General features: G+C 50.2%; 1 protein-coding gene across 2 annotated transcripts in view; it reads right to left on the minus strand.

Annotated features, from left to right (window-relative positions):
- Window positions 1–14,905, minus strand: part of LOC110538828 (glutamate receptor ionotropic, kainate 2) — a 254,022-nt gene that overhangs the window by 90,580 nt on the left and 148,537 nt on the right. For both annotated transcript variants that reach the window (XM_036943381.2, XM_036943390.2), the window contains exon 11: window positions 10,925–11,131. In XM_036943381.2, coding sequence (XP_036799276.1) covers window positions 10,925–11,131 — 207 coding nt within the window. The remainder of the gene's footprint in view (window positions 1–10,924; window positions 11,132–14,905) is intronic.

The raw sequence follows: 14,905 nt of genomic DNA on the forward strand, positions 1-14,905 counted from the left end.
TCTACCACTCTACCACTCTCTACCGCTCCACCTCTCTTTATCTCTACCGCTCTACCTCTACCGCTCTACCTCTCTACCTCTACCGCTCTACCTCTCTACCGCTCTACCTCTCTACCACTCTACCGCTCTACCGCTCTACCTCTCTACCTCTACCGCTCCACATCTCTACCGCTCCACCTCTCTACCTCTGTAACTCTATACCGCTCCACCTCTCTACCGCTCTCTCTCTATCTCTACCTCTCTACCGCTCCACCTCTCTACCTCTCTCTCTACCGCTCTACCTCTCTACCTCTCTACCGCTCTACCTCTCTACCGCTCTACCTCTCTACCTCTCAACCTCTCTACCTATCTCACCTCTCTACCTGTCTAACGCTCTACCTCTCTACCTATCTCAACCTCTACCTCTCTACCGCTCTACCGCTCCACCTCTCTACCGCTCTACCTCTCCACCTGTCTATCACTCTACCGCTCTACCTCTCTACCTCTCTAACGCTCTACCTCTCTACCGCTCCACCTCTCTACCACTCTACCTCTCTACCACTCTACCTCTCTACCTCTCTACCACTCTACCTCTCTACCGCTCTACCACTCTACCTCTCTACCGCACTACCTATCTCACCCCTCTACCGCTCTACCGCTCTACCTCTCTACCGCTCTCTCTCTATCTCTACCTCTGTACCGCTCCACCTCTCTACCTCTCTCTACCACTCTACCTCTCTACCGCTCTACCTCTCTACCGCTCTACCTCTCTACCTATCTCACCTCTCTACCTCTCTACCGCTCTACCTCTCTACCTATCTCAACCTCTACCTCTCTACCGCTCCACCTCTCTACCGCTCTACCTCTCCACCTGTCTACCACTCTACCGCTCTACCACTCTACCTCTCTACCGCTCTACCTATCTCACCTCTCTACCTCTCTACCGCTCCACCTCTCTACCTTTCTCACCTCTCTACCGCTCTACCGCTCTACCTCTCTACCTCTCTACCTATCTCACCTCTCTACCTCTCTACCGCTCCACCTCTCTACCTATCTCAACCTCTACCTCTCTACCGCTCTACCTCTCTACCGCTCTACCTCTCTACCTATCTCACCTCTCTACCTCTCTACCGCTCTAACTCTCTACCTATCTCAACCTCTACCTCTCTACCACTCTACCGCTCTACCACTCTACCTCTCTACCGCTCCACCTCTCTACCTTTCTCACCTCTCTACCGCTCTACCGCTCTACCTCTCTACCTCTCTACCTATCTCAACCTCTACCTCTCTACCGCTCTACCTCTCTACCTATCTCACCTCTCTACAACTCTCTATCGCTCTACCACTCTACCACTCTCTACCACTCCACCTCTCTTTATCTCTACCGCTCTACCTCTACCGCTCTACCTCTCTACCTCTACCGCTCTACCTCTCTACCGCTCTACCTCTCTACCTATCTCAACCTCTACCTCTCTACCGCTCCACCTCTCTACCGCTCTACCTCTCCACCTGTCTACCACTCTACCGCTCTACCACTCTACTTCTCTACCGCTCTACCTATCTCACCTCTCTACCTCTCTACCGCTCCACCTTTCTCACCTCTCTACCTCTCTACCGCTCCACCTCTCTACCTATCTCAACCTCTACCTCTCTACCGCTCCACCTCTCTACCGCTCTACCTCTCCACCTGTCTACCACTCTACCGCTCTACTTCTCTACCGCTCTAACTATCTCACCTCTCTACCTCTCTACCGCTCCACCTTTCTCACCTCTCTACCTCTCTACCGCTCCACCTCTCTACCTATCTCAACCTCTACCTCTCTACCTCTCTACCGCTCTACCTCTCTACCGCTCTACCTCTCTACCTATCTCACCTCTCCACCTCTACAACGCTCCACCTCTCTACCCCTCCACCTCTCTACCACTCCACCTCTCTACCGCTCCACCTCTCTAACTCTCTACCGCTCCACCTCTCTACCTCTACCGCTCCACCTCTCTACCGCTCCATCTCTCTACCTCTCCACCTCTACAACGCTCCACCTCTCTACCGCTCCACCTCTCTACCGCTCCACCTCTCTACCGCTCCACCTCTCTACCGCTCCACCTCTCTACCGATCCACCTCTCTACATCTCTACCTCTCTACCGCTCCACCTCTCTACCGCTCCACCTCTCTACCGCTCCACCTCTCTACCTCTACCGCTCCACCTCTCTATCTCTCTACCACTCTACCTCTCTACCTCTCTACCTCTCTACCACTCTACCTCTCTACCGCTCTACCACTCTACCTCTCTACCACTCTATCTCTCTACCTCTCTACCGCTCTACCACTCTCTACCGCTCCACCTCTCTCTCTCTACCGCTCCACCTCTCTCTCTCTACCGCTCTACCACTCTACCACTCTCTACCGCTCCACCTCTCTCTCTCTACCGCTCTACCTCTCTATCTATCTCTACCACTCTACCTCTACCGCTCTACCTCTCTACAACTCTCTACCGCTCTACCACTCTACCACTCTCTACCGCTCCACCTCTCTTTATCTCTACCGCTATACCTCTACCGCTCTACCTCTCTACCTCTACCGCTCTACCTCTCTACCACTCTACCGCTCTACCTCTCTACCTCTCTCTCTCTACCGCTCCACCTCTCTCTCTCTACCGCTCTACCACTCTACCACTCTCTACCGCTCCACCTCTCTCTCTCTACCGCTCTACCTCTCTATCTATCTCTACCACTCTACCTCTACCGCTCTACCTCTCTACAACTCTCTACCGCTCTACCACTCTACCACTCTCTACCGCTCCACCTCTCTTTATCTCTACCGCTCTACCTCTACCGCTCTACCTCTCTACCTCTACCGCTCTACCTCTCTACCCCTCTACCGCTCTACCGCTCTACCGCTCTACCTCTCTACCTCTACCGCTCCACATCTCTACCGCTCCACCTCTCTACCTCTGTACCTCTATACCGCTCCACCTCTCTACCGCTCTCTCTCTATCTCTACCTCTATACCGCTCCACCTCTCTACCTCTCTCTCTACCGCTCTACCTCTCTACCTCTCTACCGCTCTACCTCTCTACCGCTCTACCTCTCTACCTCTCAACCTCTCTACCTATCTCACCTCTCTACCTGTCTAACGCTCTACCTCTCTACCTATCTCAACCTCTACCTCTCTACCTCTCTACCGCTCCACCTCTCTACCACTCTACCTCTCTACCTCTCTACCACTCTACCTCTCTACCGCTCTACCACTCTACCTCTCTACCGCACTACCTATCTCACCCCTCTACCGCTCTGCCGCTCTACCTCTCTACCGCTCTCTCTCTATCTCTACCTCTCTACCGCTCCACCTCTCTACCTCTCTCTACCACTCTACCTCTCTACCGCTCTACCGCTCTACCTCTCTACCTATCTCACCTCTCTACCTCTCTACCGCTCTACCTCTCTACCTATCTCAACCTCTACCTCTCTACCGCTCCACCTCTCTCTCTCTACCGCTCTACCTCTCTATCTATCTCTACCACTCTACCTCTACCGCTCTACCTCTCTACAACTCTCTACCGCTCTACCACTCTACCACTCTCTACCGCTCCACCTCTCTTTATCTCTACCGCTATACCTCTACCGCTCTACCTCTCTACCTCTACCGCCCTACCTCTCTACCACTCTACCGCTCTACCTCTCTACCTCTCTCTCTCTACCGCTCCACCTCTCTCTCTCTACCGCTCTACCACTCTACCACTCTCTACCGCTCCACCTCTCTCTCTCTACCGCTCTACCTCTCTATCTATCTCTACCACTCTACCTCTACCGCTCTACCTCTCTACAACTCTCTACCGCTCTACCACTCTACCACTCTCTACCGCTCCACCTCTCTTTATCTCTACCGCTCTACCTCTACCGCTCTACCTCTCTACCTCTACCGCTCTACCTCTCTACCCCTCTACCGCTCTACCGCTCTACCGCTCTACCTCTCTACCTCTACCGCTCCACATCTCTACCGCTCCACCTCTCTACCTCTGTACCTCTATACCGCTCCACCTCTCTACCGCTCTCTCTCTATCTCTACCTCTATACCGCTCCACCTCTCTACCTCTCTCTCTACCGCTCTACCTCTCTACCTCTCTACCGCTCTACCTCTCTACCGCTCTACCTCTCTACCTCTCAACCTCTCTACCTATCTCACCTCTCTACCTGTCTAACGCTCTACCTCTCTACCTATCTCAACCTCTACCTCTCTACCTCTCTACCGCTCCACCTCTCTACCACTCTACCTCTCTACCTCTCTACCACTCTACCTCTCTACCGCTCTACCACTCTACCTCTCTACCGCACTACCTATCTCACCCCTCTACCGCTCTGCCGCTCTACCTCTCTACCGCTCTCTCTCTATCTCTACCTCTCTACCGCTCCACCTCTCTACCTCTCTCTACCACTCTACCTCTCTACCGCTCTACCGCTCTACCTCTCTACCTATCTCACCTCTCTACCTCTCTACCGCTCTACCTCTCTACCTATCTCAACCTCTACCTCTCTACCGCTCCACCTCTCTACCGCTCTACCTCTCCACCTGTCTACCACTCTACCGCTCTACCACTCTACCTCTCTACCTCTCTACCTATCTCACCTCTCTACCTCTCTACCGCTCCACCTCTCTACCTATCTCAACCTCTACCTCTCTACCACGCTACCTCTCTACCACTCTACCTCTCTACCTCTCTACCACTCTACCGCTCTACCACTCTACCTCTCTACCGCTCTACCTATCTCACCTCTCTACCGCTCTACCGCTCTACCTCTCTACCACTCTCTCTCTATCTCTACCTCTCTACTGCTCCACCTCTCTACCTCTCTACCTCACTCTACCACTCTACCTCTCTACCTCTCTACCACTCTACCGCTCTACCACTCTACCTCTCTACCGCTCCACCTCTCTACCTTTCTCACCTCTCTACCGCTCTACCGCTCTACCTCTCTACCTCTCTACCTATCTCAACCTCTACCTCTCTACCGCTCTACCTCTCTACCTATCTCACCTCTCTACAACTCTCTATCGCTCTACCACTCTACCACTCTCTACCACTCCACCTCTCTTTATCTCTACCGCTCTACCTCTACCGCTCTACCTCTCTACCTCTACCGCTCTACCTCTCTACCGCTCTACCTCTCTACCTATCTCAACCTCTACCTCTCTACCGCTCCACCTCTCTACCGCTCTACCTCTCCACCTGTCTACCACTCTACCGCTCTACCACTCTACTTCTCTACCGCTCTACCTATCTCACCTCTCTACCTCTCTACCGCTCCACCTTTCTCACCTCTCTACCTCTCTACCGCTCCACCTCTCTACCTATCTCAACCTCTACCTCTCTACCGCTCCACCTCTCTACCGCTCTACCTCTCCACCTGTCTACCACTCTACCGCTCTACTTCTCTACCGCTCTAACTATCTCACCTCTCTACCTCTCTACCGCTCCACCTTTCTCACCTCTCTACCTCTCTACCGCTCCACCTCTCTACCTATCTCAACCTCTACCTCTCTACCTCTCTACCGCTCTACCTCTCTACCGCTCTACCTCTCTACCTATCTCACCTCTCCACCTCTACAACGCTCCACCTCTCTACCCCTCCACCTCTCTACCACTCCACCTCTCTACCGCTCCACCTCTCTAACTCTCTACCGCTCCACCTCTCTACCTCTACCGCTCCACCTCTCTACCGCTCCATCTCTCTACCTCTCCACCTCTACAACGCTCCACCTCTCTACCGCTCCACCTCTCTACCGCTCCACCTCTCTACCGCTCCACCTCTCTACCGCTCCACCTCTCTACCGATCCACCTCTCTACATCTCTACCTCTCTACCGCTCCACCTCTCTACCGCTCCACCTCTCTACCGCTCCACCTCTCTACCTCTACCGCTCCACCTCTCTATCTCTCTACCACTCTACCTCTCTACCTCTCTACCTCTCTACCACTCTACCTCTCTACCGCTCTACCACTCTACCTCTCTACCACTCTATCTCTCTACCTCTCTACCGCTCTACCACTCTCTACCGCTCCACCTCTCTCTCTCTACCGCTCCACCTCTCTCTCTCTACCGCTCTACCACTCTACCACTCTCTACCGCTCCACCTCTCTCTCTCTACCGCTCTACCTCTCTATCTATCTCTACCACTCTACCTCTACCGCTCTACCTCTCTACAACTCTCTACCGCTCTACCACTCTACCACTCTCTACCGCTCCACCTCTCTTTATCTCTACCGCTATACCTCTACCGCTCTACCTCTCTACCTCTACCGCTCTACCTCTCTACCACTCTACCGCTCTACCTCTCTACCTCTCTCTCTCTACCGCTCCACCTCTCTCTCTCTACCGCTCTACCACTCTACCACTCTCTACCGCTCCACCTCTCTCTCTCTACCGCTCTACCTCTCTATCTATCTCTACCACTCTACCTCTACCGCTCTACCTCTCTACAACTCTCTACCGCTCTACCACTCTACCACTCTCTACCGCTCCACCTCTCTTTATCTCTACCGCTCTACCTCTACCGCTCTACCTCTCTACCTCTACCGCTCTACCTCTCTACCCCTCTACCGCTCTACCGCTCTACCGCTCTACCTCTCTACCTCTACCGCTCCACATCTCTACCGCTCCACCTCTCTACCTCTGTACCTCTATACCGCTCCACCTCTCTACCGCTCTCTCTCTATCTCTACCTCTATACCGCTCCACCTCTCTACCTCTCTCTCTACCGCTCTACCTCTCTACCTCTCTACCGCTCTACCTCTCTACCGCTCTACCTCTCTACCTCTCAACCTCTCTACCTATCTCACCTCTCTACCTGTCTAACGCTCTACCTCTCTACCTATCTCAACCTCTACCTCTCTACCTCTCTACCGCTCCACCTCTCTACCACTCTACCTCTCTACCTCTCTACCACTCTACCTCTCTACCGCTCTACCACTCTACCTCTCTACCGCACTACCTATCTCACCCCTCTACCGCTCTGCCGCTCTACCTCTCTACCGCTCTCTCTCTATCTCTACCTCTCTACCGCTCCACCTCTCTACCTCTCTCTACCACTCTACCTCTCTACCGCTCTACCGCTCTACCTCTCTACCTATCTCACCTCTCTACCTCTCTACCGCTCTACCTCTCTACCTATCTCAACCTCTACCTCTCTACCGCTCCACCTCTCTCTCTCTACCGCTCTACCTCTCTATCTATCTCTACCACTCTACCTCTACCGCTCTACCTCTCTACAACTCTCTACCGCTCTACCACTCTACCACTCTCTACCGCTCCACCTCTCTTTATCTCTACCGCTATACCTCTACCGCTCTACCTCTCTACCTCTACCGCCCTACCTCTCTACCACTCTACCGCTCTACCTCTCTACCTCTCTCTCTCTACCGCTCCACCTCTCTCTCTCTACCGCTCTACCACTCTACCACTCTCTACCGCTCCACCTCTCTCTCTCTACCGCTCTACCTCTCTATCTATCTCTACCACTCTACCTCTACCGCTCTACCTCTCTACAACTCTCTACCGCTCTACCACTCTACCACTCTCTACCGCTCCACCTCTCTTTATCTCTACCGCTCTACCTCTACCGCTCTACCTCTCTACCTCTACCGCTCTACCTCTCTACCCCTCTACCGCTCTACCGCTCTACCGCTCTACCTCTCTACCTCTACCGCTCCACATCTCTACCGCTCCACCTCTCTACCTCTGTACCTCTATACCGCTCCACCTCTCTACCGCTCTCTCTCTATCTCTACCTCTATACCGCTCCACCTCTCTACCTCTCTCTCTACCGCTCTACCTCTCTACCTCTCTACCGCTCTACCTCTCTACCGCTCTACCTCTCTACCTCTCAACCTCTCTACCTATCTCACCTCTCTACCTGTCTAACGCTCTACCTCTCTACCTATCTCAACCTCTACCTCTCTACCTCTCTACCGCTCCACCTCTCTACCACTCTACCTCTCTACCTCTCTACCACTCTACCTCTCTACCGCTCTACCACTCTACCTCTCTACCGCACTACCTATCTCACCCCTCTACCGCTCTGCCGCTCTACCTCTCTACCGCTCTCTCTCTATCTCTACCTCTCTACCGCTCCACCTCTCTACCTCTCTCTACCACTCTACCTCTCTACCGCTCTACCGCTCTACCTCTCTACCTATCTCACCTCTCTACCTCTCTACCGCTCTACCTCTCTACCTATCTCAACCTCTACCTCTCTACCGCTCCACCTCTCTACCGCTCTACCTCTCCACCTGTCTACCACTCTACCGCTCTACCACTCTACCTCTCTACCTCTCTACCTATCTCACCTCTCTACCTCTCTACCGCTCCACCTCTCTACCTATCTCAACCTCTACCTCTCTACCTCTCTACCTCTCTACCGCTCTACCTCTCTACCTATCTCACCTCTCTACCTCTCTACCGCTCTACCTCTCTAACTATCTCAACCTCTACCTCTCTACCGCTCTACCGCTCCACCTCTCTACCGCTCTACCTCTCCACCTGTCTACCACTCTACCTCTCTACCGCTCCACCTCTCTACCTTTCTCACCTCTCTACCGCTCTACCGCTCTACCTCTCTACCTCTCTACCTATCTCAACCTCTACCTCTCTACCTCTCTACCTATCTCACCTCTCTACAACTCTCTACCGCTCTACCACTCTACCACTCTCTACCACTCCACCTCTCTTTATCTCTACCGCTCTACCTCTACCGCTCTACCTCTCTACCTCTACCGCTCTACCTCTCTACCGCTCTACCTCTCTACCTATCTCAACCTCTACCTCTCTACCGCTCCACCTCTCTACCGCTCTACCTCTCCACCTGTCTACCACTCTACCGCTCTACCACTCTACTTCTCTACCGCTCTACCTATCTCACCTCTCTACCTCTCTACCGCTCCACCTTTCTCACCTCTCTACCGCTCTACCGCTCTACCTCTCTACCTCTCTACCTATCTCACCTCTCTACCTCTCTACCGCTCCACCTCTCTACCTATCTCAACCTCTACCTCTCTACCTCTCTACCACTCTACCTCTCTACCGCTCTACCTCTCTACCTATCTCACCTCTCTACCTCTCTACCTCTCTACCTATCTCAACCTCTACCTCTCTACCGCTCTACCGCTCCACCTCTCTACCGCTCTACCTCTCCACCTGTCTACCACTCTACCGCTCTACCACTCTACCTCTCTACCGCTCTACCTATCTCACCTCTCTACCTCTCTACCGCTCCACCTCTCTACCTTTCTCACCTCTCTACCGCTCTACCGCTCTACCGCTCTACCTCTCTACCTATCTCAACCTCTACCTCTCTACCGCTCTACCTCTCTACCTATCTCACCTCTCTACAACTCTCTACCGCTCTACCACTCTACCACTCTCTACCGCTCCACCTCTCTTTATCTCTACCGCTCTACCTCTACCGCTCTACCTCTCTACCTCTACCGCTCTACCTCTCTACCGCTCTACCTCTCTACCGCTCTACCTCTCTACCTCTACCGCTCCACATCTCTACCGCTCCACCTCTCTACCTCTGTACCTCTAAACCGCTCCACCTCTCTACCGCTCTCTCTCTATCTCTACCTCTCTACCGCTCCACCTCTCTACCTCTCTCTCTACCGCTCTACCTCTCTACCTCTCTACCGCTCTACCTCTCTACCGCTCTACCTCTCTACCTCTCAACCTCTCTACCTATCTCACCTCTCTACCTGTCTACCTCTCTACCTATCTCAACCTCTACCTCTCTACCGCTCTACCGCTCCACCTCTCTACCTCTCTACCTCTCCACCTGTCTATCACTCTACCGCTCTACCTCTCTACCTCTCTACCACGCTACCTCTCTACCACTCTACCTCTCTACCTCTCTACCACTCTACCGCTCTACCACTCTACCTCTCTACCGCTCTACCTATCTCACCTCTCTACCGCTCTACCGCTCTACCTCTCTACCACTCTCTCTCTATCTCTACCTCTCTACTGCTCCACCTCTCTACCTCTCTACCTCACTCTACCACTCTACCTCTCTACCTCTCTACCGCTCTACCTCTCTACCGCTCTACCGCTCCACCTCTCTTTATCTCTACCTATCTCACCTCTCTACCTCTCTACCGCTCCACCTCTCTACCTATCTCAACCTCTACCTCTCTACCTCTCTACCGCTCTACCTCTCTACCTCTCTACCACTCTACCTCTCTACCACTCTACCTATCTCACCTCTCTAGCTCTCTACCGCTCTACCTCTCTACCTATCTCAACCTCTACCTCTCTACCGCTCTACCGCTCCACCTCTCTACCGCTCTAACTCTCCACCTGTCTACCACTCTACCGCTCTACCACTCTACCTCTCTACCGCTCTACCTATCTCACCTCTCTAACTCTCTACCGCTCCACCTCTCTACCTATCTCACCTCTCTAACTCTCTACCGCTCTACCTCTCTACCTCTCTACCACTCTACCTCTCTACCACTCTACCTATCTCACCTCTCTACCTCTCTACCGCTCTACCTCTCTACCTCTCTCACCTCTCTACCTCTCTACCTCTCTCACCTCTCTACCGCTCTACCTCTCTACCTCTCTACCTCTCTACCGCTCTACCTCTCTAGCTCTCTACCTCTCTAGCTCTCTACCACTCTACCTCTCTAGCTCTCTACTGCTCTACCTCTCTACCTCTCTACCGCTCTACCACTCTACCTCTATCTCTCTCCCTTTTTCTTTCTCATTGTCTCTCTCCCTCTCTCTCTAAGCCAAAAACATGTTTGTCATAAAAAATACAACTATACAAACCCTTGTCACACACACTTCCGACAAAATACATTCCCTCCCACGGCCTCTAACTCTTTACCACCTCATTAATTAAACTGGAATAATTTACATAGAAAATTTCCGAGTAGTGAGGTAGGTCCAGACTCACGTGGTCAATCAGCTCCTTGACCATGCCGTTCCACTGGCCCGTGGTCTCGTCCTGGGCCCCGTAGCGGCCGTCCTCCACCAGACGCAACTCGTAGGTGAACCCCAGGATGCTAGCCAGCTCCCTCAGCAGGTCGATACAGTAACCCTCAAAGCGGTCGTTACCGTAAAGGGGCTTGTCTGACTTCTTGAACATCACATAGGGCTCCACCTGTTAGGTTGGAGAGAGGACAGGGGTGGACGAACACTGGATCAGTCTCTGGAGGTAAGTATCTTTTCCACTCTGATAAGGCCTTTCTGTAAGTGTGCATGATGTGTGAGATAGGCTTTGAGCCTGACGTGCCTGGACACACACTGGCTACAGGAGAGAGGGAGGGGAACAGAAGGGGAAGGACCACTGCTTCTAAAACCAGGAGGGTGTGTGGTTGTGTGCGTGTGTGTGTGTGTGTCTGTGGAGTATTGGCATGCAGTCTCAGAAATGTTATACAAGGTGAATGGAGTGATGGAAGCATGACCATAATAAGAGATAATCCTCCATATCTCTGACTCGGTCCTCCTCTCCTCTAAGGCTGAACATGCTGGCTGGGGGTCTGTCCCTGTCCCTGGCTCTCAGACCACCAGATGCTTTGTAAATAAGATCAGAGAAGCTGATAAACTGACACAAAAGAACAGGAGCCAGCACATCCTCTTTGTTAGTACGAACAGCTGGGGAGATTACTAATGTCCTCTTTCACGCTCTGGATCCTGTCTTCCTCTTCCCTCTCTTCCCCTCCCTTTCTCGTTCGCTGCCCCTCACTCTCTCTCTCTTTTTATCTACCCCACTCACCCTCTTTCTTGCTTTCTCCACTATATATATATACAGTGCCTTGCGAAAGTATTCGGCCCCCTTGAACTTTGCGACCTTTTGCCACATTTCAGGCTTCAAACATAAAGATATAAAACTGTATTTTTTTGTGAAGAATCAACAACAAGTGGGACACAATCATGAAGTGGAACGACATTTATTGGATATTTCAAACTTTTTTAACAAATCAAAAACTGAAAAATTGGGCGTGCAAAATTATTCAGCCCCTTTACTTTCAGTGCAGCAAACTCTCTCCAGAAGTTCAGTGAGGATCTCTGAATGATCCAATGTTGACCTAAATGACTAATGATGATAAATACAATCCACCTGTGTGTAATCAAGTCTCCGTATAAATGCACCTGCACTGTGATAGTCTCAGAGGTCCGTTAAATGCGCAGAGAGCATCATGAAGAACAAGGAACACACCAGGCAGGTCCGAGATACTGTTGTGAAGAAGTGTAAAGCCGGATTTGGATACAAAAAGATTTCCCAAGCTTTAAACATCCCAAGGAGCACTGTGCAAGCGATAATATTGAAATGGAAGGAGTATCAGACCACTGCAAATCTACCAAGACCTGGCCGTTCCTCTAAACTTTCAGCTCATACAAGGAGAAAACTGATCAGAGATGCAGCCAAGAGGCCCATGATCACTCTGGATGAACTGCAGAGATCTACAGCTGAGGTGGGAGACTCTGTCCATAGGACAACAATCAGTCGTATATTGCACAAATCTGGCCTTTATGGAAGAGTGGCAAGAAGAAAGTGTCACGGTGAGTGAATGAGGACCCAAAAGCGAATTAACTTAACAGAGCTTCTTTAATAACCAAACAGGTTCAGACAGACCGGCAGATTCCGACAGGACAGGACAAGGTTACAGCAAACATGACGATAGTCTGGTTCAGGCATGAAACACAACAAACAAGAATCCGACAAGGACAGGAACAAAAACAGAGAGAGATATAGGGACCTAATCAGAGGGAAAAAGGGAACAGGTGGGAAACGGGGTGAATGGGTAGTTAGGAGGAGACAAGGAACAGCTGGGGGAAAGCGGGGGAGAAAAGGTAACCTAATACGACCAGCAGAGGGAGACAGGGTGAAAGGAAAGGACAGAAAGACACAACATGACAATACATGACAGAAAGCCATTTCTTAAAGATATCCATAAAAATTGTCGGTTAAAGTTTGCCCCAAGACACCTGGGAGACACACCAAACGTGGAAGAAGGTGCTCTGGTCAGATGAAACCAAAATTGAACTTTTTGGCAACAATGCAAAACGTTATGTTTGGCGTAAAAGCAACACACCATCCCCACTGTCAAACATGGTGGTGGCAGCATCATGGTTTGGGCCTGCTTTTCTTCAGCAGGGACAGGGAAGATGGTTAAAATTGATGGGAAGATGGATGGAGCCAAATACAGGACCATTCTGGAAGAAAACCTGATGGAGTCTGCAAAAGACCTGAGACTGGGACGGAGATTTGTCTTCCAACAAGACAATGATCCAAAACATAAAGCAACATCTACAATGGAATGGTTCAAAAATAAACATATCCAGGTGTTAGAATGGCCAAGTCAAAGTCCAGACCTGAATCCAATCGAGAATCTGTGGAAAGAACTGAAAACTGCTGTTCACAAATGCTCTCCATCCAACCTCACTGAGCTCGAGCTGTTTTGCAAGGAGGAATGGGAAAAAAATTTAGTCACTCGATGTGCAAAAACTGATAGAGACATACCCCAAGCGAATTACAGCTGTAATCGCAGCAAAAGGTGGCGCTACAAAGTATTAACTTAAGGGGGCTGAATAATTTTGCACGCCCAACTTTTCAATTTTTGATTTGTTAAAAAAGTTTGAAATATCCAATAAATGTCGTTCCACTTCATGATTGTGTCCCACTTGTTGTTGATTCTTCACAAAATAATACAGTTTTATATCTTTATGTTTGAAGCCTGAAATGTGGCAAAAGGTCGCAAAGTTCAAGGGGGCCGAATACTTTCGCAAGGCACTGTATATCTCATCTCTCTCTTTCCATCCCTCTCTCCCCTCTACCGTCATCTCTCTCCCCTCTACCCCCATCTCTCTCCCCATCTCTCTCCCATCTACCCCCATCTCTCTCCCCTCTACCCCCATCTCTCTCAGTAAAATCAGGCAGAGAATATATTATCAAACAGGTGTTGTTTACCATGTAATTGTGGCATGCCACGGTACAAACAAAATCATGTCGGATCTCAACCAGCTTTCACACATTTTACTGGCTCAGAGATTTGATGAGAACAAGGAGATGCTAACACATGTAGTAGCATCTATTGGTCATTGGTGTAAAAAAATACCCAATTGTCATACTTGAGTAAAAGTAAAGATACTTTACTTTAGAAAATGACTCAAGAAAAAGTGAAAGTCACCCAGTAAAATACTACTTGAGTAAAAGTCGAAAAGTATTTGGTTTAAAATATATTTAAGTATCAAAAGTAAATGTAACTGCAAAAATATACTTCAGTATCAAAAGTAGAAGTATAAATCATTTAAAATAGCTTTTATTATGCAAACCAGGCAGCACAATTTATTTATTTATTGTATTATTTACGGATAGCCAAGGGCACACTACAACACGCAGACATCATTTACAAATTAAGATTTTGTGTTTAATGAGTCCACTAAATCAGAAGCAGGGGATTCCCAGGGATGGTCTCTTGATAAGTGCGTGAATTGGGTCATTTTCCAGTCCTGCTAAGCATTCAAAATGTAACGAGTACTAGTATTATTTTCTTTAGGAATATAGTGAAGCAAAAGTAAAACTTGTCAAGAATATAAATAATAAAGTAAAGTACAGATACAAAAGAAAACTACTTAAGTAGAACATTAAAGTATTGTTACTTACAGTTGAAGTCAGAAGTTTGGAGGTTGGAGTCAGTAAAACTCGTTTTTCAACCACTCCATTGATTTCTTGTTAACAAACTATAGTTTTGTCAAGTCGGTTAGGACATCTACTTAGTGCATGATACAAGTAATTTTTCCAACAATTGTTTACAGACAGATTATTTCATTTATAAATCACCGTATCACAATTCCAGTGGGTCAGAAGTTTACATACACTAAGTTGACTGTGCCTTTAAACAGCTTGGAAAATTTCAGAAAATTATGTCAT

The sequence above is a fragment of the Oncorhynchus mykiss genome, chromosome 2 (genome assembly GCF_057628025.1).
Source record: "Oncorhynchus mykiss isolate SJ-2025 chromosome 2, ASM5762802v1, whole genome shotgun sequence".
Taxonomy (NCBI): domain Eukaryota; kingdom Metazoa; phylum Chordata; class Actinopteri; order Salmoniformes; family Salmonidae; genus Oncorhynchus; species Oncorhynchus mykiss.